At 36.9% G+C, this 24,324-nt stretch overlaps 1 protein-coding gene across 1 annotated transcript in view; it reads left to right on the forward strand.

The window, feature by feature from the left end:
* LOC150100817 (uncharacterized) overlaps positions 1-24,324 on the forward strand; it is a 975,156-nt gene that overhangs the window by 256,120 nt on the left and 694,712 nt on the right. The window contains exon 10 of the mRNA XM_090401910.1: positions 10,508-10,615. Coding sequence (XP_090258036.1) covers positions 10,508-10,615 — 108 coding nt within the window. The remainder of the gene's footprint in view (positions 1-10,507; positions 10,616-24,324) is intronic.

The raw sequence follows: 24,324 nt of genomic DNA on the forward strand, positions 1-24,324 counted from the left end.
ACTATGGGGACATAAATTGGGAGAAGGAATGGTCATAGGCAGGAAGGGAAATGGAATTTATACAGCCTGCTGAAAGATAATTACCTGAGGCAACATGTAATAGAGGGGGACATAAGGTTCAAGAGTGCTGGATCTGAACATTATATCAGAAAACTTAACCCTAACCAATCTAGCTACACTGCTTCCACTTGGAGAAAGTGCTCATGTAGTCTTGACTTTGGAGATAGTGTGACATGCGGAATTTTCTGTTAAGACAGTTCTGTTATGTGGAATTACAAAAGCAGGTAAAGTATAACAAGCTGAGGAGTCAACTTTCAGCAGAGCTCTGGCATAAGAATTAAGAGGGGAGGTGGTCAAGGGATGTTTTTAGAATGCAGTATCAGAAAGGTGATCAGCATGGGCATCTAGGTGCTGGGGAGAAGGGTGACCAGTATGGTTAGGAAAACCAAAGCTAATTATGAGAGAAAGCTGAACGAGAAAGATGAACCCAAAAGACATGTTAAAGAATTATTTGCCATGTGGCAAGTAAAGGGAAGAATGATTATTGCAGGATGACCTTAAAAAGTGCTGATGGTGGGAAGGTAATAAAACCAAACCAAATAGTTGAATTACTGAGTGAGCATTTTTCAGGGATGCACCATCAAGGTCATGACATTGCAATACAGATGTGATATTGACCGATAAGGGCGTAGACTGAAGAAATGGCGGTGTTTATAATATTGCAGAACTTCGATACAAACAGAGTCATGGGGTTAGATAGCATATCATCCTGTGTATTATGAAAATATGCAAGGGAATTATCAACCCCTCTAACCTGTTTAATTCAAGCCTTAGCACCGAGAAGGTGCCAATGGAATGGAAAGAAGGCAAAATAATCCCAATACATCAAGGAGGCTCCATGATAGAGTAGCAAATTATAGGCCAATCAGCATATCAGGAGTGGTGGTTAAGGCATTGAAGAAATTGGATTGTAGATAGGAATGTGACAGTCTATAAGGAACAACATGGGTTTGTGTAAGGCTGGTCTTGCCTTAGTAATTTGCTTACTTTTTATAATAAAGTGACAATGGAGTTGGATAAGGGAAATGGCTACTCAGTGATATTGCTATATTTTGCAATATCTAGCAGTCTTCTTCTTCTGCAGCTTCTCCCACTTAAGTGAGGTCACTGTTGATAATGAGTCTCCTCCACACCTTCCTGTCTTGGGCTGTCACCACATCCAAGTTCTTCATCCTCAAGTCCTCTTCTACCAGCTCCCTCCATCTCTTCTTTGGTTGCCCATGTTTCTGCCTTCCTTGCACATCCATCTGCATGACCCTTCTTCCCACATATTCATCCTCTCTCCTCATCACATGACCAAACCATTTCAACCTTGCCTCATGTATCTTTGCTCCTAAGTTCGTAACTTTCACTGTTCCCCCTGACATAGTCATTTCTCAGACAATCCTTTCTGGTCACACTGTACATCCACCTAAGCATTCTCATCTCTGCTACTTCCATCTTGCTGATGTTATTTTTCCTCAGGGCCACAGTTTCTATAGCATATGTCATAGCCTCACTACTGTCCTATAGATTTTGCCTTTCAGATTGATCGGCACCTTCTTATCGCATAACACTCCAGCCATCTCCTTCCAGTTCCTCCAACCCGCTTGTATCCTGCATCCCGCTTCCTTCTTAGTTCCTCCATCTTCTTCCACTGTTGAATCTAAGTATCTAAAGTCTCTCACCTTCCTGATGACATTTACTTCCAGCTCCAGATCTGTCTCCTGTCTGCCCACTGTGCAACACGTATACTCTGTCTTACTTCTGCTCAGTCTCATATCTCTCTCTTCCAGTATTTTTTTCCATCTTTCCAGTTTAGTTCCTGTTTCTTCTCTTGAATCTGCACACAGCAAGATGTCATCTGTATACAACATTGTCCAAGGCGCATCTTCTCTCACCTCCTCTGTTACCACCTTCATCACAATATTAAACAGAAACGGACTTAATGCTGACACTTGATGCAAGCCAACTGTTACTTCAAAACTTTCTGTCTGTTCCAGACAGGTCGAACACTTGTCTTCACATTTCTGTACATTTCCTGCAACAACCTGACATATTCTCCGGCACTTTCTTCTCCCTCAGACACCTCCAGACTTCTTGCCCTGGCACTCTATCGTATGCTTTCTCCAGATCAATAAATGCCAGATGTAGCTCCCTTTGTTTCTCTCGATACTTTTCCATCATCTGCCGTAACCCAAAGATAGCATCTGTTGTTGATCTACCAGGCATGAAGCCAAATTGTTCCTTTGCAATCTCCACCTCCTTCCTCAATCTACCATCAAGAACCCTTTCTAGGATTTTCATTGTTGTGTGGGACATTAACTTTATTCCTCTGTAATTTTTCATGAACAGGTCCCACAGCAGTGGGACCTGTTTATGAAAGTTCCCACTGTTCCCACAGCAGTGTCAATTCCCTCTTCCCCCAGTGCCTTCCATGCCTCCACTGGAATTCTGTCGGGGCCCACTGATTTTCCATTCCTCATCCTCTTCATGGCCTCCGTCACTACCACTATACTGATGTTCTGCACCATCCCCTCAGAAGGCTGCCCATCTGAGAGTCCTTGCATTTTCCTCATTCAAAAGTCCCTCAAAGTATATTTTCCATCTGTTTCTTATGTCCACATCCCTCCATAATACTCTTCCTTCAGCGTCTTTGATCTGCCTCACATGTAAGATGTCCTTTGCTGCTTTATTTCTATATTTTGCTAGTTGATAAATTGCAATATATAGCAATAGCGGATGCATATAAATATGATAATTTGGATTAGATAGTGGCTGATGGACAGATATTAAAGAGTGATTTATGGAGGAGTTGAGTCCAAGAGAAGGCAAGTGACCAGTGGTGTACTACAGGGCTCAATACCTTGGTCCTCTGTTGCTTAAGTTGTATATTAGTGATACAGAAAATAATTGGATAAGAAATATTCAGTTGTTTGTTGATGATGCTAAACTGGGAAGAGCAATGGTAAATGAACTTGATGCAGGAAGACTTAAAGAGACTAGCATTATGGGCAAAGGTAAATGGCTGCCAGTTTAATGTAGCAAAGTGTAAGACGATGCACTTTGGGAAGAGATCAGAAGCTGTATATTATATTGATGGAACTGAACTGCAGGAAACAGATGAGGCTAGTAACTTGGGTGTGTTTGTGGATGGGGAGTTGAAGTTTTATTGGGCATATTGCGAAGATAACCAAAATAGCACATCAGATTACATGTTTGTTGAAGAATACATTAACAAGCAGGGATAGAGAAGTTATTGTTCCCCTATATATGCTTTAATGAGGCTACATCTGGAGTGACTGGATCTGACTCCATGGAGTCAGAAGCCTAGTCGTGAAACCTTGCATAATATGCATAAAATGTCAACAAGAAAAAAAATGTAAATGCAAACAATAATAGAGAGCATAAAAAAAAAGAATTAGAATAGCATGAAATTATAAAAAATCTAGAATTAACATTTAAATTTTGAAAAGTTACATTAGCTTAAATGAAGAGTATGCAAGCAAAAGGGTTGGTAGTAGTAGGAGGAGGAACAAATGATTTGATTGGAAACAAGGAGAATGTAAGACTGGATACCAGGAGGTTGTTGAGGAGGAAAAAAAAGATAATTGTATGATAGAAAAGTAGTCAGTTTGTTGTCTAGAATTAACATTTAAATTTGGAAAAGTTACATTAGCTTAAATGAGGAGTAAGAAAGCTAAAGGGTTGGTAGTGGTAGTAGGAACAAATGATTTGATTGGGAACAAGGAGAATGTAAGACTGGATACCAGCAGGTTGTTGAGAAGAAAAAAAAAGATAATTGTGTGATTGGAAAAGTAGTCAGTTTGTTGCTCAGGTGTGATAGTGATGAGATGAAGCAGAGAGCAAAGATTATGAATGATATGTTAGCAGATGTATGAAGAGAAAGTGCTTGTTGTGAGTGTGTGGGATGAGTTTGAAAGAAGAATGGAATTGTATAAGTGTGATGAACTGAATTTGAATTGTTTTGGTGTGAGTCATCTGGAGAAGATGCTGCTTGAAATGAGAGTAATGAGTATAGATAGCGAATCTGAGCAAGTAAGAAGTGATGTGAAAGATCAGAAGAGTAAGGAAGGAGAGATTAAGTTGGTGCCTAGGAATGGAGAAGTGGGTAGCATGAGTGTAGACAATGAGAGGACGTGTGAAAAATAGACAGGGTACATTGGGGAACACACCATGAGAAATATTGATACTAGGAGGAAATGCAAATAAAGAAGAAAAGGATGGGCTGGGATGTAGGCGGGGTGGGAGAGTTGGGTTTGAAGAAGGTATTGTAATGGATAATAAGAGAGAGGTGGGAGGCAATTGCTCGAGAAAGGCATGGAGAAGTCACACCTAATCAGTATCAGTGAAACTTGTTATAGATCCAGAAACAAACTGTTATGTTTGCATAAGAATGCTAGAAGTATTAGAAACAAGGGAATGAAATTGTTGCAATAATTGAGTTTATTAAATTTTAGGAATAAGTGAGATGTGGCAAGATGAGGATGATATCTTGACAGGAATAGAGATGAAAGGGTGTGATATTTTTCATGAAGATACAGAAGATAAAAATAGGCATGGTCAGTGGTTTTGAGGCAATTTGGTGAGAGATGGGAGTGAATAGAATTAAATACTTAGTTGGATTTTGCTATAGATCTAGTGATATGGAGAGTTGTTGCCATAAAATGTATAAGAAAATTAGCCAAGCAAATAGGAAAAGGATGATCATTATGTGTGATTTTAATTATGGCGATAGAGATTGGGAAAATGAGATCATCTGAAAGTAAAGAAAATGAATTCTTGAGTTTTTGAGGGACCAACTACCTTAGACATTATGTAACAGTGGGCATGTGAAGACTGAGGGTCATGGATTTGATAATCTCATCAGAGAATGTCATTATTATGGCTAGCACCTACCCAGGTGGTTGCTAGCTACATGAAGACTTCTGTGAAGAAAGGGTGTATGTGGAAAACTGCAAGGCTGGTATTTATTAAAGTAAAGAGCCAAGAGTCTTCAAAGGCAAACATATGGACACTTGGGCAAGCGATCATGTCTTCTATATGATCCGTGCTAGGGCAGCTCTTAAATACTGGCGAGTGCATTCCCGTAAGCTCTCTGGTCAACTTTTTTATGAGACTTTCATAGTTTCTACATTTGGCTTTAAAATAATGCTGGACCAAGCTCAGGAGACAGCTTGCAGCTGCTGTATCATTGAGGCACTGGCTGAAATGCATATCAATGTTGCAGGGGGATTCTATTCATAAACTGTCTAGCAGAAGGTGATGTCTAAATGTATTCCAAGGGTCAAAAGGTTAAATAAGGTAGGTGTGAAATGGATGGATGAATGAAGAGAGATTAAGCATGCAATGCAGAGGAAAAAGGCATTATGGAGGCAGCATAAGAGGAGTTATAATAATCAGTTCCACGAGGAATACAAAGAACAGCAAAAGAGGGTGACTCAGTAAGGGTAATGTAAGTACAGTATGACCAGTGGTTAGTTAACAAAGCCAAAAAAAACTCCTAGGGAGTATTCTTTCGATATATAGCCAGCAGAAGAAAGAATGATTATGGAATGATGACATAGGCTGAGAAAATAGTAAAAGGATAAGCATTGCAGAAATATATAGTTGATATATTAAATGCACAGTTCGGAATCAAATACTTGGTGGAATGTTGTTATAGACCTGGTAATGTGGATGGTGGTGATAGTGAAATGTATAGTCAAATAAGCCAAGCAAATAAGAAAAGGGTGATCATTATGGGTGATTTTAATTATGGCAATATAGATTGGAATGAAGAGATAGCAACTGGAAGTAAAGAAAATGAGTTTCTTGAGTTTTTGAGGGATAACTACCTCAGACAGTATGTAACAGAGGGCACACGAGGATTAAGGGTCTTGGATTTGGTCATCTCATCGGAGGATGTAATTATCAATGAGGTATCAAATCATCCACCAATTGGTGAAAGTGACCATGAGGTGATTACCTGGATGGTTGCCAACAGTGCAAGGACCCCTGTGAAAAAAGGGTATATGTGGAACTATATATGTGGAATATTTTCAAAAAATATTTAGTAGATGCAATGTCTAAATGTATACCATGGGTGAGAAGGTTAAATAAGGTAGGTGTGAGATGGATGAATAAAGAGATTAAGCATACAATACAGAGAAAAATGGCATTGTGGAGGCAGCATAAGAGAAGTGGAAGTAACCAATTTCGTTAGGTCTACAAAGACCAGGCAAGGAGGGTGACTTGGTTGGTGAGAGTAGCTAAAGAGAGGTATGAACAGCATTTAGCTAATGAAGCCAAAAAGAATCCTAGGGAGTTCTTTCGATATGTAGCCAGCAAAAGAAAGAATGATTATGGAAGGATGACATTGATTGGAGGAAATGGTATAAAGACAACTGTTGCAGAATGTGTGATGGAGATACTTAATGAGCAGTTCATAAAGATCTTTCAATCTTGTGAATGTGACTTCATGGAGAGATTAAGAGCAGTTGATGATGGGGAGGAGAGACTGACTGTAAGTGAGCAAGAGGTGTTTGGGGAGTTGAGTAAAGTAGATGTAAATAAGGCTGTGGGACTTGATAATATATCACCGCGTATTCTGAAGGAATGTGCCAGAGAGTTGACACCTGCCTTGACATATTTTTTTAATACCAGTCTTGCACTTGGTCAAGTTCCTAAAGAGTGGAAGGAGGGCAAGATTGTGCCACTTCATAAAGGAGGTGATCGAACTCAAGCATCAAACTATAGGCCTATCTGTGTGTGTCAGGTGTTGTGGTTAAGTTGTTGGAGAAGCTTGTGAGAACTAGGATCCAGAGTTGGGTTGACAACAAAGGTATAATATTTGATGGATAGCATGGATTTGCTAAAGGGAGGTCATGTTTTAGTAATCTACTTACTTATTACAATAAACTTACTGCTTCCTTGGACAGAGGAGAAGGATACACAGTAATATACTTGGATTTCACGAAAACTTTTGATAGAGTACCTCATGATAAGTTGACAGTCAAACTAGAGCAGATGGGCTTGGATATTAGATTAGTGCATTGGATTGGAGACTGGCTATCTGAGGTATCAACAAGTTGTGTATGGAGGTGCAATATCCAGGAAAAGGAAAGTCACTAGTGGAGTGCCTCAGGGGTCTGTTTTAGGGCCATTACTATTTAACTTGTATATAATGATATTGGCAAAGATTTGGATGGAGATATTCAGTTGTTTGCAGATGATGCAAAGTTGGGACGAACCATAAAGAGTAGTGAAGATGTTGTGGCCTTGCAAGAAGACTTGAATAAATTGAGTGATTGGGCAAGCAAATGGGGATGTGAGTATAATGTTGAAAAATGTGAGGTTTTAAAATTTGGAAAACAAAGATGGGATGCAGAATTTATGCTTGGTGAGAATATATTGTTGGAAGTAGAGGAAAAAGAGATCTGGGGATGATAGTGGATAAGGAACTAAAATTCAGGGGACACATCGCCAAAATTGTGAAGACAACACAAAGATTTCTGGGAATGATGCGGAGGACACTGACGTGTAGAAGTAGGGAGATTCTTGTTCCATTGTATAAGGCTTTGATTAGGCCACACATGGACTATTGTGCCCAGATTTGGTCAGCTGGTTTTCAGAAGGATGAAGAGATGTTGGAAAGGGTCCAAAGGCGACTGTCTAAGGTAGTTTCTGACCTCTGGAATGTCGAGTATGAGGAAAGATTGAAAAGATGTAATTTGCAGAGTCTAGTGGGGAGAAGGAAGAGGGGAGATATGATAGATACCTACAAGTTGGTAAGGGGTTGTTATAGGATCAATGGTGGAGAAGTTCTACAGAGAGTAGTGGGAGATCAGAGGAGAACCAGAGGTCATCCCTGGAAACTGTATAAAGAGGGTGTGAGTAGGGGAGTGAGAGGCAGGTTTTTTTCGTGCAGAGTTGTGAATGATTGGAATGCCTTGCCTGAGTGTGTGGTGTCTGCAAGGAGTTTGAATGTGTTTGATGTATGATGAGATGTGTGTGAGATAAAAGGACCTCCTAGATGAGTCTTTGACTCCATGAGGTCTTGTTTAATAATAATAATAAATAATGGTATTTGATCCTTGTGAATATACATCATGTGGAGTTTCTAAGCATTGGAAAGGGAGGGGGGGAAGATGATAGAGCTCATGTTTCATATTATAGCCTAATCTGTGTGCCAGTGGTTATGGTTAGTATCAGAGAGGATAATGAGAGCCATGATCCAGAATTGGATTGAAAACAGTCGTATTCTCTTTTTGATGGACATCATGGATTTGCTAAAGGATGGTCATGTTTTAATAATCTGCTTATTTATTATAAGAATGTGGCAGGTGCATTAGACAAGAGAGATGGATACAGAGTGGTAGCCTTAGATTTCACAAAGGCTTTTGATACATTACCATATGATAAGTTGATAGTCAAACTAGAACACAGATTAGGCTATAATATGAAACATGAGCTCTATCATCTTTCCCCCCTCCCTTCATCAGTGCAGCAGATTGCTATCTGATAGGTATCAGCAAGTTATGTATGGGAGAGCAATATCTCGGAAGAGGACAATTACTTGTGGTATTCCTGAAGAGTCTGTTTTAGAGCATTTGCTGTTTAATCTGTATGTTAATGATATTGGGAAAGATTTTAATGGGGATATTTAGTTATTTCTAGATGATCAATGTTGGGAAGAACTATGAGGAGTAAAGCAGATGCTCTGACTTTACAAGAAGACTTAATAATGTTAGTGAATAGTCATGGAAGGAGGGTTGCTAGTTCAGTTTTGCAAAGCGTAATGTTTTAAAAAAATTGGAAAGATGGGATATAGAGTATACAGTTAGTGGGGATATATTGGCAGTGGTGGAGGAAATAAGGGATCTAAATGGGATGGCAGATAAGAATTTTTAAATTTAGAGCACATATTACTGAAATTGTGATGACATCACATTGAATTCTGGCAATGATGCAGAGGACACTGACTTGTGTAAAGAAGGAAACTCTGGTTCTCTTATATGGGATCTTGATTGGGACTGCTGTGCAGATATTTATTTGCCAAATTTTCAAAAGAATGAAAAGATATTGGAAAGAATTCATAGGCAGTGACTGAAATGCTTTCTGGTTTCTGGATTTTGAGTATTAAGAATGGTTAAGTAGATGCTGGAAGTTTTTTCACTTGGTTATACTATAAATTAAAGATGCCAAGAAATTATGTTCTTGGTTTAATGTTTTATCCAAGTGTAAGCAAACAAAGTTTGTGCATGAAGCATCTTCCTGACTGAACTTGTACTATACTGAAGTAGTATCTTCCTGGTTGCTTGTATACAGAGGCTAATGACATCACATCAATTGCCTTGGTATCCCACAATGCAAAGTGCACCTCCTTTTTTAATGTGTATAATGCTATGCATTATGGGAAGGGCCAATATGCAAACTAGTTTCGATCTTTATTGAGGTGTGTTAAAGTGTGAGGAATACCTATTCAGAAACTGAGTGCTAGAAGATCACTCTAAATCTCACTGAATCAGCCTAAAGAATCACTAATAAACTCATCACTTGAATCACTCCAAGATAGGAAACTCAGTGGTGGCTCCACCCAGTGACAGGCAAAGACCTGCTTCTGAGTAGAACCTCTCTACTCTCCACACAGAAGAACCTCTTACAATGAGTCTTTGATGATTGTATGGGGGTTTTAGGATAATAATATTATTATTATATGCTACTGTAACACACACACACACACACACACACACACACACACACACACACACACACACACACACACACACACACACACACACGTATACAATTTGTTATCCAAATTTTATATGATTCTGTAGAATGATTATATTGTCTGCTAATTGTAAAGTAATGTCATAGTTTGATTTGTTTTCTTCATTTATTAAGATAACAAGCACATCAAAAGTCGGAAAAAAAAGTGTATGTGGGAGGGGAGGTAACATAATTATTTTTGGTAAATATCAGAATAATAAAACTGGGTTTATTAACTTTTTCTTATACTTAAAGGCTACCATTACATCTGGATTCATTCTAATGGTTGAATATCTATGTGTTAAACATCAAAGAGGTTTAAAAAAAAAAGACCATAGATACATTTTTAAATGCAGAATATGTTTACAAATGGAAAGTTATTTTGCAAGTTTATGAATGTATAAAATTTACAGAACTAATCATACATATTTATTTGGCATTATTTGTTTCTAAAAGTTTGAAATAATTCCTGTTTTACAATTAAACTAATACTTAAACTAATAGATCCAAAATTGATGTTGCTAACTGTATTGTATTAAAACATAACTGTTGCATATTATAAAAGGAAAAAATAATATATTCTGTTTATAGTTAGATAAGAATTGACACATCTTTATACAAATGAACTGTTAATGTATAATTGAGCTCTAACATTTAATAATATATATCTTTATTTTGCTTACCATATTTGTAGGGAAAGCGTGGTCCACCTGGTAATATAGGACCAAAAGGCCTGCCGGAGAGACGGCTCCCAGATATTATATATTTTATCAAGGGGGTTCCAGGACCTCAAGGAATGATTGTGAGGTTTTTGTTCCATGAATCTATATAATTTATTTTTTCTATGTAGTAGCAAAATAGTTTTAAAAATTAGAATATATTCACTTAAATATTGAATAACAGTAAGTTTAAAATGAAGTTATTGTTAAAACGTGTTTATTGAAATTGTTGAAAGTTTACTGCAGAAAGTGTGATATTTTAATGCAATGCAGTGGTATCTCGCTAATCTGAACTAATAAAAACTGTATTCGTTTAGATTAGTGAAAAGGTCAGATTATCGAATTTTACCCCAAGAGAGAGCAATAACTAGCGTTTAAGACAAAAACAATCAGATTCCAATGGTACATCAGTTTAATTCTGTAAATAAATTAAGTAATTGATAGAAAAAAAAACTACTGTACTGTAATGTAAAACAAAAAAAAAAAAAAAAATACAGTACACAAGTTTATTTTAGTAAAAAATTTAGTTTGTAGGTACTGCATTGTTGAGAATTCTGATTTAATAAAATTACAGTTCAGTACGTAACTTAATTTGTAAAAAAATTTCACTTTCTTTCTTTTACACAACACACAAAAAAAGTTTCACAAAATAACACAAAAAAGTTTTTTATTTCTTTGTAAAACGGTCACTGATTTTCTTTTGCTTCTTGGAAGCTAAACTTTTTTCAAATGCTTCTTCTCGGGGCTGCATTAGCTATAAAATTTTGTGAAATGACGTATCATTCTACTTAGCACATTCTATACACATATTAAAAACTATCAGCTGCCTCTTCATGTTTTACTTTTTTTATTCGAGTTCTTCATCGTCGTCATCGTCTTCTGTGGTTTCATATTAATAATTTCAGCATCTGATTTGATTTCGAATTCACTTTCAGTTCTACCTGTAATCCATTCCATAACATCTGTTTGTGAAATTTCAACATCTGGATTTATATTTTTAACCAAATTATGCATGTTTTGAATTTCCTCTTTTTGTGTATATTTCTGATTCATGCCGACAATACAGTACGTACCATACAGTATAAAAAAAGCAAACGTGAACACACAATAAATCAAAATAGGCCTCCAATATAACCGTATAATCGACAGTATGCAAAAAAATACTGTACTGTAATAATAATAAAATAAATAATAATAGTTAAAATAATAATTATTAAATAAAAATAATAGTACACGAAATAATAATACGTAATAAATAAAACTTTTTTTTTCTTTCAAACCGCAGTTCGGATTACTGGAAGGTTCGGACTAAAGAGGTTCGGATTAGCAAGATACCACTGTATATTAGTCTCCATCACCCACTTGCTAAATACACATATATACTAACGCATCTAGATTTTGTGTGTGCATGAAAAGTGTTGGATAGAACAATGGATGATGAAACAGTTCTTTCCTGCAAGAATCAGCATTATAGAATCAGATTCATGTAATAATTACCATCAATGCAAATTAACTCTTCCTTTATGTGTTGAGAAGATGTTTAATACAGTACCTTACAATATAGATTTGTAACCTATGGGTTTGTGAAATTCAATTTTTTTCCCATGTAGCATGTTTTATTATATAGCATAATTTTCTTGTGTGTGTATATATATATATATATATATATATATATATATATATATATTAAGGTTACCAAGTACTTGGTAACCCTAATATACATTATTCCCAAGGTAAAAAATTCATTTACATCTATATCTCCTCCAGAGATTCTTTCAAAATAAAAAACACCTTGTAGCAACATATATGGGTCAAGTTGATAAGGCTCTGTATTACTAAAACCTCTGTATTTATGGTCTAGCTACTCACTGAGGAGACCTCAAAAAAGGTTGAAACCGGTCTGGGTAGTGACCCCACCCATAATGTATTGCAGTATACATTTCTTAGTGAGATATGGAAAATACTAAGAATAGTGATCAGAGCTTTTCCCACCTTTACAATGAGTTGCCCTGCTGTTGCACCACCTTTAGACTTGAACTACGTTCAGGTGCAAACTTTACTGTTTGCTTACTTGGGATTAGGAGTAAAATAACCAAGTGTATAAAATTACTTGGTAACCCTAATATACATTATTCCAAAGGTAAAAAATTTATTTACACACACACACACACACACACACACACACACACACACACACACACACACACACACACACACACACACACACACACACACACACACATATATTCTTCTTATTGTGCTATCTTCTATCGAAGGTCAGCGACCATCTTGGCGAACAAACTGCGCTCTTGTGCTAATCTGAGCAGTTGTGCACTGCTCTGTCCTGTCCACCTCTTGATGTTGTCAAACCATGATATTCTTTTTCTTCCTCTAGTTCCTTTGCCACCAATTCTTCCTATCAAAATAGTTTGTAGAAGTTGGTATTTGCTGTTTCTCATGATGTGGCCAAGATATAATGTTTTTCGTTTCTTGATTATTTTTACAAGATGTTTAGCTTTGCCAATGGATTTTAAGACATCTTCATTGGTAATTTTTTCTGTCCATGATATCTTTAACATTCTTCTGTATAGCCATATCTCAAAGGCTTCGATTTTCTTGATGGTTGTCGCCTTCAGTGTCCATGTTTCAACTCCATAGAGCAGAATAGACCGCACGTAGCATTTCAGCATTCGGCATCTGACTTCCATGTTTAGGTCTTTATTGCAGAATAGTGTTCTCATTTTCATGAAGGACTGCCATGCAACTTCAATCCTTGTCTTTATATCTATTTCTGGATCCCACCGTTCATTAAGCCAGCAACCAAGATATTTATATCTTGACTCTTGATCAATATTTTTCCCATTGAGTGTCAGTTTCATTGATGAGGCTGGATGTTTGTTGATGATCATGTATTTTGTCTTGTTGATGTTTATATTTATTCCCATTCTTTGGCTTTCTATGTATACTCTGTCAATGAGTTTTTGGAGATCCATATATTATCTGCAATTAGCATGGTGTCATCTACATATCGTAGGTTGTTAACAATCTCTCCATTTATTTTGATTCCTCTGGACATTCTTCCAATGCTTTTTTAAAGATTACCTCTGCGTATATGTTGAACAGGAGTGGTGAGAGCACACATCCTTGTCTCACTCCTCTTTTGATGTTAATATCACTGGTGGTAATGTTGTCTAATTGAACGGTAACTGACTGATTCCAATACAGATTTGTTATTAGTCTTATGTCTTGTTCGTCTAGCCTTATTTGTTGAAGGACTTCTATTAAGTTAATGTGTCTGACTTTGTCGAATGCTTTTTCAAAATCTATGAAACACACAAAGATAGATTTCTGTTTTTCTATGCATTTTTGTATCAATATTTGGGTACAGAAAAGGCCCTCTCTAGTAACAAAACCATTCCGAAAGCCGAATTGTGTTTCACTTAGAGTTTCTTCCCTTTTTCTATAAATACGATTCTGAATTACTTTCAAAAATATTTTTAATGTTTGGCTCATTAGACTAATAAGTCGGAAGTCACCACAGGAATTTGCTTTGGGTTTCTTTGGGACAGTGATAAATGTAGATGTGAGCCAATCTGATGGAAATTCATCACTTTCATATATTTTATTAAATAGTTTTTCAAGAAGTTTGATGTTATCTGGTTCTATTAATTTTAAAAATTCTGTTTGCACACCATCTGGTCCACTGGCTTTTCCTGTTTTACTTGTTTGTATAGCATTCTCTATTTTGCATTTCATGATGCTGGTCCTTGAATGTTATCTTTTATATTTATAGGCTTCTGTCTAGTATCATTGAAAAGTTCTGTTACATATTTTATCCAAATCTGTGCTTTATTCTCTTCTTCTAGAACTATTTTTCCATTTTCGTCTCTTAGAGACACTATTTGCTTTTTCCTCAGTTTTCCAGAAATTTCATTGATATTCTTATACAGATTGAAATTATCATGTTACTTCTGAAGCAGTTCAATTTCAGTACATAAATTTTTCATCCAATTTTCCTTGGCTTCTTTTATTTTTTTCTTGATGATGTTCTGTGTTTCTGTATACCTGGCAAGGTCTTTGTTTTTGTACATTCTTCTTGTATCAATAAGAGAAAGAATCTCATCTATCCCTGTTGTTTTATATTATCCACATAACCTACTTCTTCAATACTTGTTGTTACGATGGCATTCTTTAAGCTATTCCAAAGAGATTCCACACTTTTATGTTCTTCTATGTTAATCTGTTGTAATCGCAGGTTAAGCTGTGTCTTGGCACTTTTATTTATGTTCGGGTCTTTCAGTTTTTCTACATCAATTTTCTTTTTCTTTTGTGATTTTTTAGCTGATTTTAATCTAAGACGTACTTCTGCAACTATGGGATTGTGGTCTGATGAGATATCTGCTCCAGGATAAGTCTTTGCACTCTTTATACTACTGTGGAATCTTTTATTTATCAGTATATAATCAATTTGATTTCTGACAATGTTATGTTGGTTATCTTGAGGCGATTTCCAAGTGTACAGTCTTCTGGGTGGAAGTTTAAACCAGGTATTTGCTATTGTTAGATCTTCTTCCTGACAGAACTGGACTAGGTGATCTCCTCTGTCGTTTCTGGTGCCTAAGCCATGTTCGCCAACAATTTCTCCATCACCCCCCTCTTCCCACCTTTGCATTGAAGTCGCCCATCACTATGTTTATATCATGTTTCTTTGTTAGGTTTTTAATCTCTTTTAGGTGTTCATAAAACTCTTCAGCATCTTCTTCACTTTTGTGAGATGCAGGTATATATATATATATATATTGGAATTCTTATTTACATAGTGAAAATGATATGGAAATTAATAAAGTTTGAATGACTAAACACCAAGAATAATAAAGAATGGGGTTTAATGGGAACACTACTAGTTTCATTGATAAAACAACTTCTTCAGGTGTCTAACTACAAAAAATTATATACACAAAAAACTACGAAAACATTACATAATAACGACAAGAGATCTAATATAAACTAATATTAGATCTGTTTATATTGCGAGAGATATCGCAAGAACGCCAGTACTGGACAGCAGAAATGTGCATATCATATAAATTGTAGCTGAGGCTATTATTCATGTGGGTTGAATCGAGTGAAATTTCTTTAGATCTTTAAGTTCTTAATGGCTAATCTTCACTATGAGAAATGTTATCAGTAGTGGGTCTAGCATTATTTATCGTGAATATAGCTTTTATACGTAGAAGATTTGCTTCTTGGGTTGCCAGAGAGGACGCAACTTTTACTATCTTTGTAAGGAAAAGTTCTTTTGGAATGGAAGTAGGTGTGAGAACGAAATTGAGGAGGACCTTTGAAGAATTATGATGTCTTTATTCTTCTTAAAGAAGAATAAAGACATCATTATTCTTCCAGCTGATAAAGGGAATGCCACAGTCATCCTGAACAAAGCTGACTACTGCAATAAAATACTTGAATTATTGGAGACAGACACTTACTCTGAACTTAATAATGATCCAACAAAAGCATTTCATAACAGAACCAACAATCTTCTAAAAAGTACTTCAGAATTACCAAAGCACATCCGTCTTTCTCTCAGATCTGTTCATCCTTTAATCCCAACTTACAATGTGTCTAAATATCTCACCTCTTCCTTAAGACACCTAACAGGAAAATCTTCTTATATAAAAAATTCATTTGACTTTGTTTCGAAGATATAAAACCTCAAACTAAACAAATCAGATTTAATGGCAAGTTTTGACATAGTGTCTCTTTTTACAAATGTTCCAACCCAGGAAGTTCTCAATCTCCTTAAGAGCAAATTATCCAAAAAATTCTTTGCCTTTCTCTCCCACTGTGTTAATTCAGGATACTTTAGATTTGAAGACAAGATATTTAAACAAAACTCAGGATTAGCTATGGGCAGCCCACTCTCCCCGGTACTAGCAAATATTTTTCTTGAAGACTTTGAAGAAAAAGCAATTAGTTCGTCTAGAATCTAGTTGCGTTTTATTGATGACATTTTCCTCTTTTGGGAGCACGACCTAGATAACCTTAATATTTTTCTGGATTATCTCAACAACTTATATCACAAGATTAAATTCACCTATGAACTAGAAACCAACAATTGTCTCACTTTTTTTAGACTTAAAACTTACAAGATGCTCTGACAATATTATTATTATTATTATTATTATTAAACAAGACCTCATGGAGTCAAAAACTCATCTAGGAGGTCCTTTTATCTCACACACATCTCATCATACCGGGTCTTAAACACATTCAAACTCCTTGCAGACACCACACTCTCAGGCAAGGCATTCCAATCATTCACAACTCTGCACGAAAAAAACCTGCCTCTCACTCCCCTACTCACACCCTCTTTATACAGTTTCCAGGGATGACCTCTGGTTCTCCCCTGATCTCCCACTATTCGCTGTAGAACTTCTCCACCATTGATCCTATAGCAACCCCTTACCAACTTGTAGGTCTCTATCATATCTCCCCTCTTCCTTCTCTCCACTAGTCTCTGCAAATTACATCTTTTCAATCTTTCCTCATACTCGACATTCCAGAGGTCAGAAACTACCTTAGTCAGTCGCCTTTGGACCCTTTCCAACATCTCCTCATCCTTCTGAAAACCAGGTGACCAAATCTGGGCACAATAGTCCATGTGTGGCCTAATCAAAGCCTTATACAATGGAACAAGAATCTCCCTACTTCTACACGTCAGTGTCCTCCTCATCATTCCCAGAAGTCTTTGTGTTGTCTTCACAATTTTGGCGATGTGACCCCTAAATTTTAGATCCTTATCCACTATCACTCCCAGATCTCTTATTTCCTCTACTTCCAACAATATATTCTTACCAAGCATAAATTCTGCATCCCATCTTTGTTTTCCAAATTTTAAAACCTTACATTTTGCAACATTGAACTCACACCCCCATTTGCTTGCCCAATCACTCAATTTATTCAAGTCTTCTTGCAAGGCCACAACATCTTCACTACTCTTTATGGTTCTTCCCAACTTTGCATCATCTGCAAACAACTGAATATCTCCATCCAAATCTTCGCCAATATCATTAATATACAAGTTAAATAGTAATGGCCCTAAAACAGATCCCTGAGGCACTCCACTAGTGACTTTCCTTTTCCTGGATATTGCACCCCCATACACAACTTGTTGATACCTATCAGATAGCCCGTCTCCAATCCAATGCACTAATCTAATATCCAACCCCATCTGCTCTAGTTTGACTGTCAACTTATCATGAGGCACTCTATCAAAAGCTTTTGCGAAATCCAAGTATATTACTGTGTATCCTTCTCCTCTGTCCAAGGAAGCAGTCACTTTATTGTAATAAGTAAGTAGATTACTAAAACACGACCTCCCTTTAGCAAATCCATGCTGTCCATCAAAGATTATACCATTGTTGTCAACCCAACTCTGGATTCTAGCTCTCACAAGCTTCTCCAACAACTTAACCACAACACCCGACACACAGATAGGCCTATAGTTTGATGCTTGAGTTCGATCACCTCCTTTATGAAGTGGCACAATCTTGCCCTCCTTCCACTCTTTAGGGACTTGACCAAGTGCAAGACTCGTATTAAAAAAATATGTCAAGGCAGGTGTCAACTCTCTGGCACATTCCTTCAGAATACGTGGTGATATATTATCAAGTCCCACAGCCTTATTTACATCTAGTTTACTCAACTCCCCAAACACCTCTTGCTCACTTACAGTCAGTCTCTCCTCCCCATCATCAACTGCTCTTAATCTCTCCATGAAGTCACATTCACAAGATTGAAAGATCTTTATGAACTGCTCATTAAGTATCTCCACCACACATTCTGCAACAGCTGTCTTTATACCATTTCCTCCAATCAATGTCATCCTTCCATAATCATTCTTTCTTTTGCTGGCTACATATCGAAAGAACTCCCTAGGATTCTTTTTAGCTTCATTAGCTAACTGCTGTTCATACCTCTCTTTAGCTACTCTCACCAACCAAGTCACTCTCCTTGCCTGGTCTTTGTAGAACTCATGAAATTGGTTACTTCCACTTCTCTTATGCTGCCTCCACAATGCCCTTTTTCTCTGTATTGCATGCTTAATCTCTTTATTCATCCATCTCACACCTAACTTATTTAACCTTCTCACCCGTGGTATACATTTAGACATTGCATCCACTAAATATTTTTTGAAAATCCCCCAAGCTGCATTGATCTCTTTTCCAGCTAACTCCTCATTCCATGCTACACCTGCAAGCTGTCTCCTGAGCTCTTCATAATCACCCCCCTTGTAGTTCCACATATACCCTTTTTTCACAGGGGTCCTTGCACTGCTGGCAACCACCCAAGTAATCACCTCATGGTCACTTTCACCAATTGGTGGATGATTTGATACCTCATTGATAATTACATCCTCCGATGAGATGACCAAATCCAAGACCCTTAATCCTCTTGTGCCCTCTGTTACATACTGTCTGAGGTAGTTATCCCTCAAAAACTCAAGAAACTCATTTTCTTTACTTCCAGTTGCTATCTCTTCATTCCAAATATCAAAATTTCCTTCTTCAGAAAGCCTTCAGATACCTTCATGCATCCTCCCATCACTACCCTCCACAGAAATCTGGCATTATATCCACTCTGGCACATCGAGCCAGATCATTATTATCCAGTGAGATAGTACTTCAAAATGAACTTAATTTTCTAAAAAGGACCTTTTTCAACAATGGTTTCTCTCTAAAAAAATATTGAAAAATTTCTTTTCTGCCATTGTCAACCTACTACGGAAGACTCATCCTCCACAAGAGAGTATCTCTTTGCCTTTTATCAGTTCCCTCTCTCCCAAACTGGCTAAAATTCTTAAGAAATTCAACATCAAAACATGTTTCACTACGTTTCCTAAACTCCATTCCATCCTCAGTCGACTTAAAGAAAAACATCATTTCCTTCAGTACCCAGGAGTTTACAAGATTATGTGTAATTGTGGAACGCCTTACTATGGTCAGACTGATAAATCTATCCTTTTCCGTGTTGAGAAACATCAAAGAGAGATTTCCTACAACAGAACCCGAGCTAGCGCTCTCTCCAGACGAAGGCCGCCAACATCTTATAGTCTGGTCTCAAACTTCAAACATACATAAGTGTTATGATGAACTTGAGAGACACATTCTCGAATCTAAAGAAATTTCACTCGATTCATCCCACCTGAATAATAGCCTCAGCCAAAATTTATCTGACATGCAAATTTCTGCTGTCCAGTACTGGCATTCTTGCGATATCTTTTGCACGCAGTTACATTCAGCTGGAACTGTAGCACATAATCCAGTTTAAACTGTACCACAGTTTATATTAGATCTGTTGTCGTTATTATGTAATTTGAGTATATAATTCTTTGTAGTGACACCTGAAGAAGTTATTTTATCAATGAAACTAGTAGTGTTCCTATTAAACCCCATTCTTTATTATTCTTGGTGTTTAGTCACATGCAAACTTAATTAATTTCCATATTTATATATGTATATACAGTCAGATCTCTTTTTATGCAGTAGATACTTTTCCACAGAAAACCGCATATAAAAAATCACATAAAGACCTAACTTATGTTGAAATATTAGGGATACATTTCATACTTTTCTCAAACCGCATAAAACTGAAGCAGTGAATTAAAATAAACCTAAAATCACATAAAAAAGTATATAAAAATTCAGGAAAATGAGAATGCCTAAGTTTGTTTTAAAGCTTTATTCATTTAATGTTATTGAAAAGCAATTTTTTTTTTTTTTTTTTTTTTACATTTTGTCAACAGAATTATCGTCGCTGCTAGACAATATTCGGCAAGTTTGCAAACTGGTGTGAAATCACTTTCATCACCAGAAGAGATAGTCAGCGCATCAGATCTGTATAGTAAAGGCAATGGTTCTTCACAAACAGAATTAGCTTCACCCTCATTCTATGCTGATTTTTTTCTTCTGACAATGTAATCAATGATTACATTGATTAAATAAATGATTAAACTTTGCAATGATGATTTTACTAATTTTTATACAGCTCGCGATATCCAGACATACAGTTCTTCAGCTCACGTTGAAATTTAAAGACTTGTTCAGAATTTGTGTCATTAACAAGAAAATGATTTTCCAATTTATTGCACAGTTCAAGATCTTCTCAAATTATATTTGCAGTGAGGGGGAGAGGTTTTTCTTCCACTTCACTATTGTTTTCTGGATTTTCGATGATATCTAAAGTTAATCGATATCCAATAATATCATCAGCACTTAAGGCATTACCCACAAGCAATTCGTCTGCATCATTCTGGCTAAATGTATCAAAACCTTCTCCACCAATTTCCTGTGCCAAAGTAATGATGTCAGCTGATAATGTAGATGTTTGCATGGTTGCAATGTTTGCAACACATCCAGGCCAAGCTGCTTTCCAGCAGGCATTTAAAGTTTGTGGTCTTATTTCAGCGATAGCAAATTCAACATGATTTAAGCAGTCCAAAATAGAAAATTTCTTCCAAAAGTCAGTTACTGTGAATGATTCATTTTCTAGTTTATCCAATATAAATTGAAAAGTGTGCTTAAATGTAATTATTTTTTTAAAAGTAGCAATTATGCCTGATCTAATGGCTGAATAATGTATTGGGTGGAAAAAACACTACCTGCACATTAGGATGTTCTAAATGCAGATGACTTGGTGCATTGTCAACAATTAACAAAACTTGAAAATCGAGATCTTTTTCTTCATATATGTTTCCACTTCTGTTACAAAGCAATTATTAAACCATTCAGTAAATGCAGCAATGATACCCAGGCCTTTGTATTAGCCATCCAATGTACTGGTAGCTGTTTTTGATCTTTGCCTTTTAGAGCATGTGGTCTTAGAGATCGATTTACTAGGAGGGGGGTTTCAACATTTGATTTTCTGATGCATGGCTACAAAGTAACAACGTTACTCGATCTTTGCTTGCTTAAACCCACACATTACTTTGCGATGTAAGTTCGACTAGACATTTTCTTCCAAAACAATCCTGTTTTGTCAGCATTAAACACTTGATTGGGACAATATCCACCATCTTCGATAATTTTGGCTAACTTCTCTTGAAAATTTTTGGCTGCTTCTTCATTAGCTGCTGCAACCTCACCTGTAATCTTCACATTATGAAATGCATTCCTTTTTAAGAACCTGGTACCATCCTTTGCTAGCCGAAAATTCTTTATCAGCCTCTGAAGTGGAAGTAGATGGCTCCAATTGCTTCATCTGTTCGTAAAACTGAAGAGCTTTTTGTTTAATTAAATAACCACTATAGGAATTCTTCTTTGAGTTAATTTTTCAATCCAAATTACGAGCACTCGTTCCATTTTTTCTAATAAAGCATCTCTTGAGTTTGATAATTTGGCACTTAGTTTTGTGCCAGAAATGACAGATTTTCTTATTGCAACTTCATTCTTTTTAATTGTTCTAAATTAAAATGTTTACCAATTGCCATAGATCCCTCTCCTTTTGTTAAGCGATCTAAAATTGCAATTTTCATTTGCAAAGAAATTGCTTTTCTTTAGTCCTTTTTTTTTCTCCATTGGGCCAAAATAAATTTTTAAAATAAAAATTAGCAAAATTTAGACTTTCGATAATGAAAAGATGAACACTTACTCACATGCAAAATTAAACTTCACGGACACTCACTGCTTAGACATTACTCACATTACGCCAGAATGTGCTGCAACACGTTGTTCATTATGTACATACATAAGTTTAGAAGTTGAGCACCGCATAACTTCAAATCCGCATAAAAAAGATATGCATAAAAAGAGAACCGAGTGTATGTGTGTGTATGTGTGTGTATATGTGTATATATATATATATATATATATATATATATATATTAAAATCACTAACAACAATAACATCAGTTAGATAAAGACCACATGTATTTATTCAAAAGAACATTAAAAGTTTTTTATTATTATTATTACTTGATACCTCCAGGGAGTTCAAAGACTCATCGAGGGAGGGCACCTACTCTACAACTTTGTCTCTACAACTCAATCTATCAACCATGACGATCTGCAACTACACTAACTCCATCACCACCACTACTAGTATTTTCACAGACAATGAAACATCCATGCCCACAGCGAGATCCAAACTCAAAGCCTTTTGGCTGGAAAGCAGATACGCTAACCACTTGGCCAACCACACTTTTGTTTTATTATTATTATTATCATTACCCCCAAGACCTCATGGAGTCAAAGACTCATCTGGGAGGTCATTTTATCTCACACACACACACACACACACACACAGCTCATTATACCATGCCTTGAACACATTCAAACTCCTTGCAGACACCACACTCTCCGGTCATGGCATTCCAATCATTTACAACCATGCATGAAAAAAATCTGCCTCTCACTCCCCTACTCACACCCTCTTTATACAGTTTCCAGGGGATGACCTCTGGTTCTCCCCTGATCTCCCACTATTTTCTGTGGGAGACCACACTCTCAGTCAAGGCATTCCAATCATTTACAACTACGCATGAAAAAAACCTAGTTTCCATCCCCCACTATTTTCTGTGGAAGACCACACTCTCAGGCAAGGCATTTGAATCATTTACAATTATTATTATTCCAGGCAACTCCAAGGAATTGACAGACTCATTGAGGGAGGCCCTAACATCATGTCAAGAACAACTATTCGACATTCACGCAGTATCTATCATACCTTGCCTTGAACTCATTCACGGTCATAGCATCCACAACAGACTCTGGCAGCTTATTCCACTCATTCACCACTCTCCAAGTAAAAAACCTAGCTCTAACACCCTTGATAACCACACTCTTGCCCAGCTTCCATGTATGGCTCCTAGTCCTCCCACCACAGTCCTATTCTCAAAAATATCTTCTGAATTAATCTTATAGAAACCCTTCAGTAATTTGAATGCCTCAATCATATCACCCCTTTTCTGCCTGTCAACCAATTTGTGCAACCCTCAAATCTTCAACTTGTTCTCATAAGGTTCATTCCACAGACCTGCTATCATCTTGGTCACTTGCCCCTAGATCCTCTCCACCTCCTCCCCATCAAGAAGAAACCCTGGCACCCATATCTGGGCACAGTAGTCTAGTGGGGTCTTATCAAGGCTCGATACAGAGGAATAATAACTTGTTTGTCTCTGCTTATTAAAGTATTTTTCAGAAGCCAAGTGATTTGATGAGCTGATTTAGCCACTTTTGCAATGTGCCCCCTAAACTTCAATTCCCTTTCCACCAACACTCCCTAATCCCTGGCTGCATCAATCTCCTGGAGTACAGTTCCACCAATGTGATATATTGCTGCTAATCTTTTCACCCCAAAATGCATAACTTTACACTTTGCCACATTAAATTGACATCCATTTTCTCTAGCCCAGTCCTCCAAACTATCCAAATCATCCTGCAAAATTTTGACATCCTGTGCACTCAGAATTGCTCTATCCAAAAAACTATCTCCCCCCGATCTCCCACTATTTTCTGTGGGAGACCACACTCTCAGGCAAGGCATTCCAATCATTTACAACTATGCACGAAAAATACAATTTCGAGGGGATGACCTCTGGTTCTCCCCGATCTCCCACTATTTTTTGTAGAACTTCTCCAGCATTGATCCTATAACAACCCCTTATCAACTTATAGGTCTCTATCATATCTCCCCTCTTCCTCCTGTCCACCAGACTCTGCAAATTATATCTTCTCAATCTTTCCTCATACTCGACATTCCAGAGGTCAGAAACTACCTTAGTCAGTCGCCTTTG

Source organism: Typopeltis vanoorti, chromosome 12, assembly GCF_054136105.1.
Source record: "Typopeltis vanoorti isolate ZY-2024b chromosome 12, IOZ_Tvanoo_1.0, whole genome shotgun sequence".
NCBI lineage: Eukaryota > Metazoa > Arthropoda > Arachnida > Uropygi > Thelyphonidae > Typopeltis > Typopeltis vanoorti.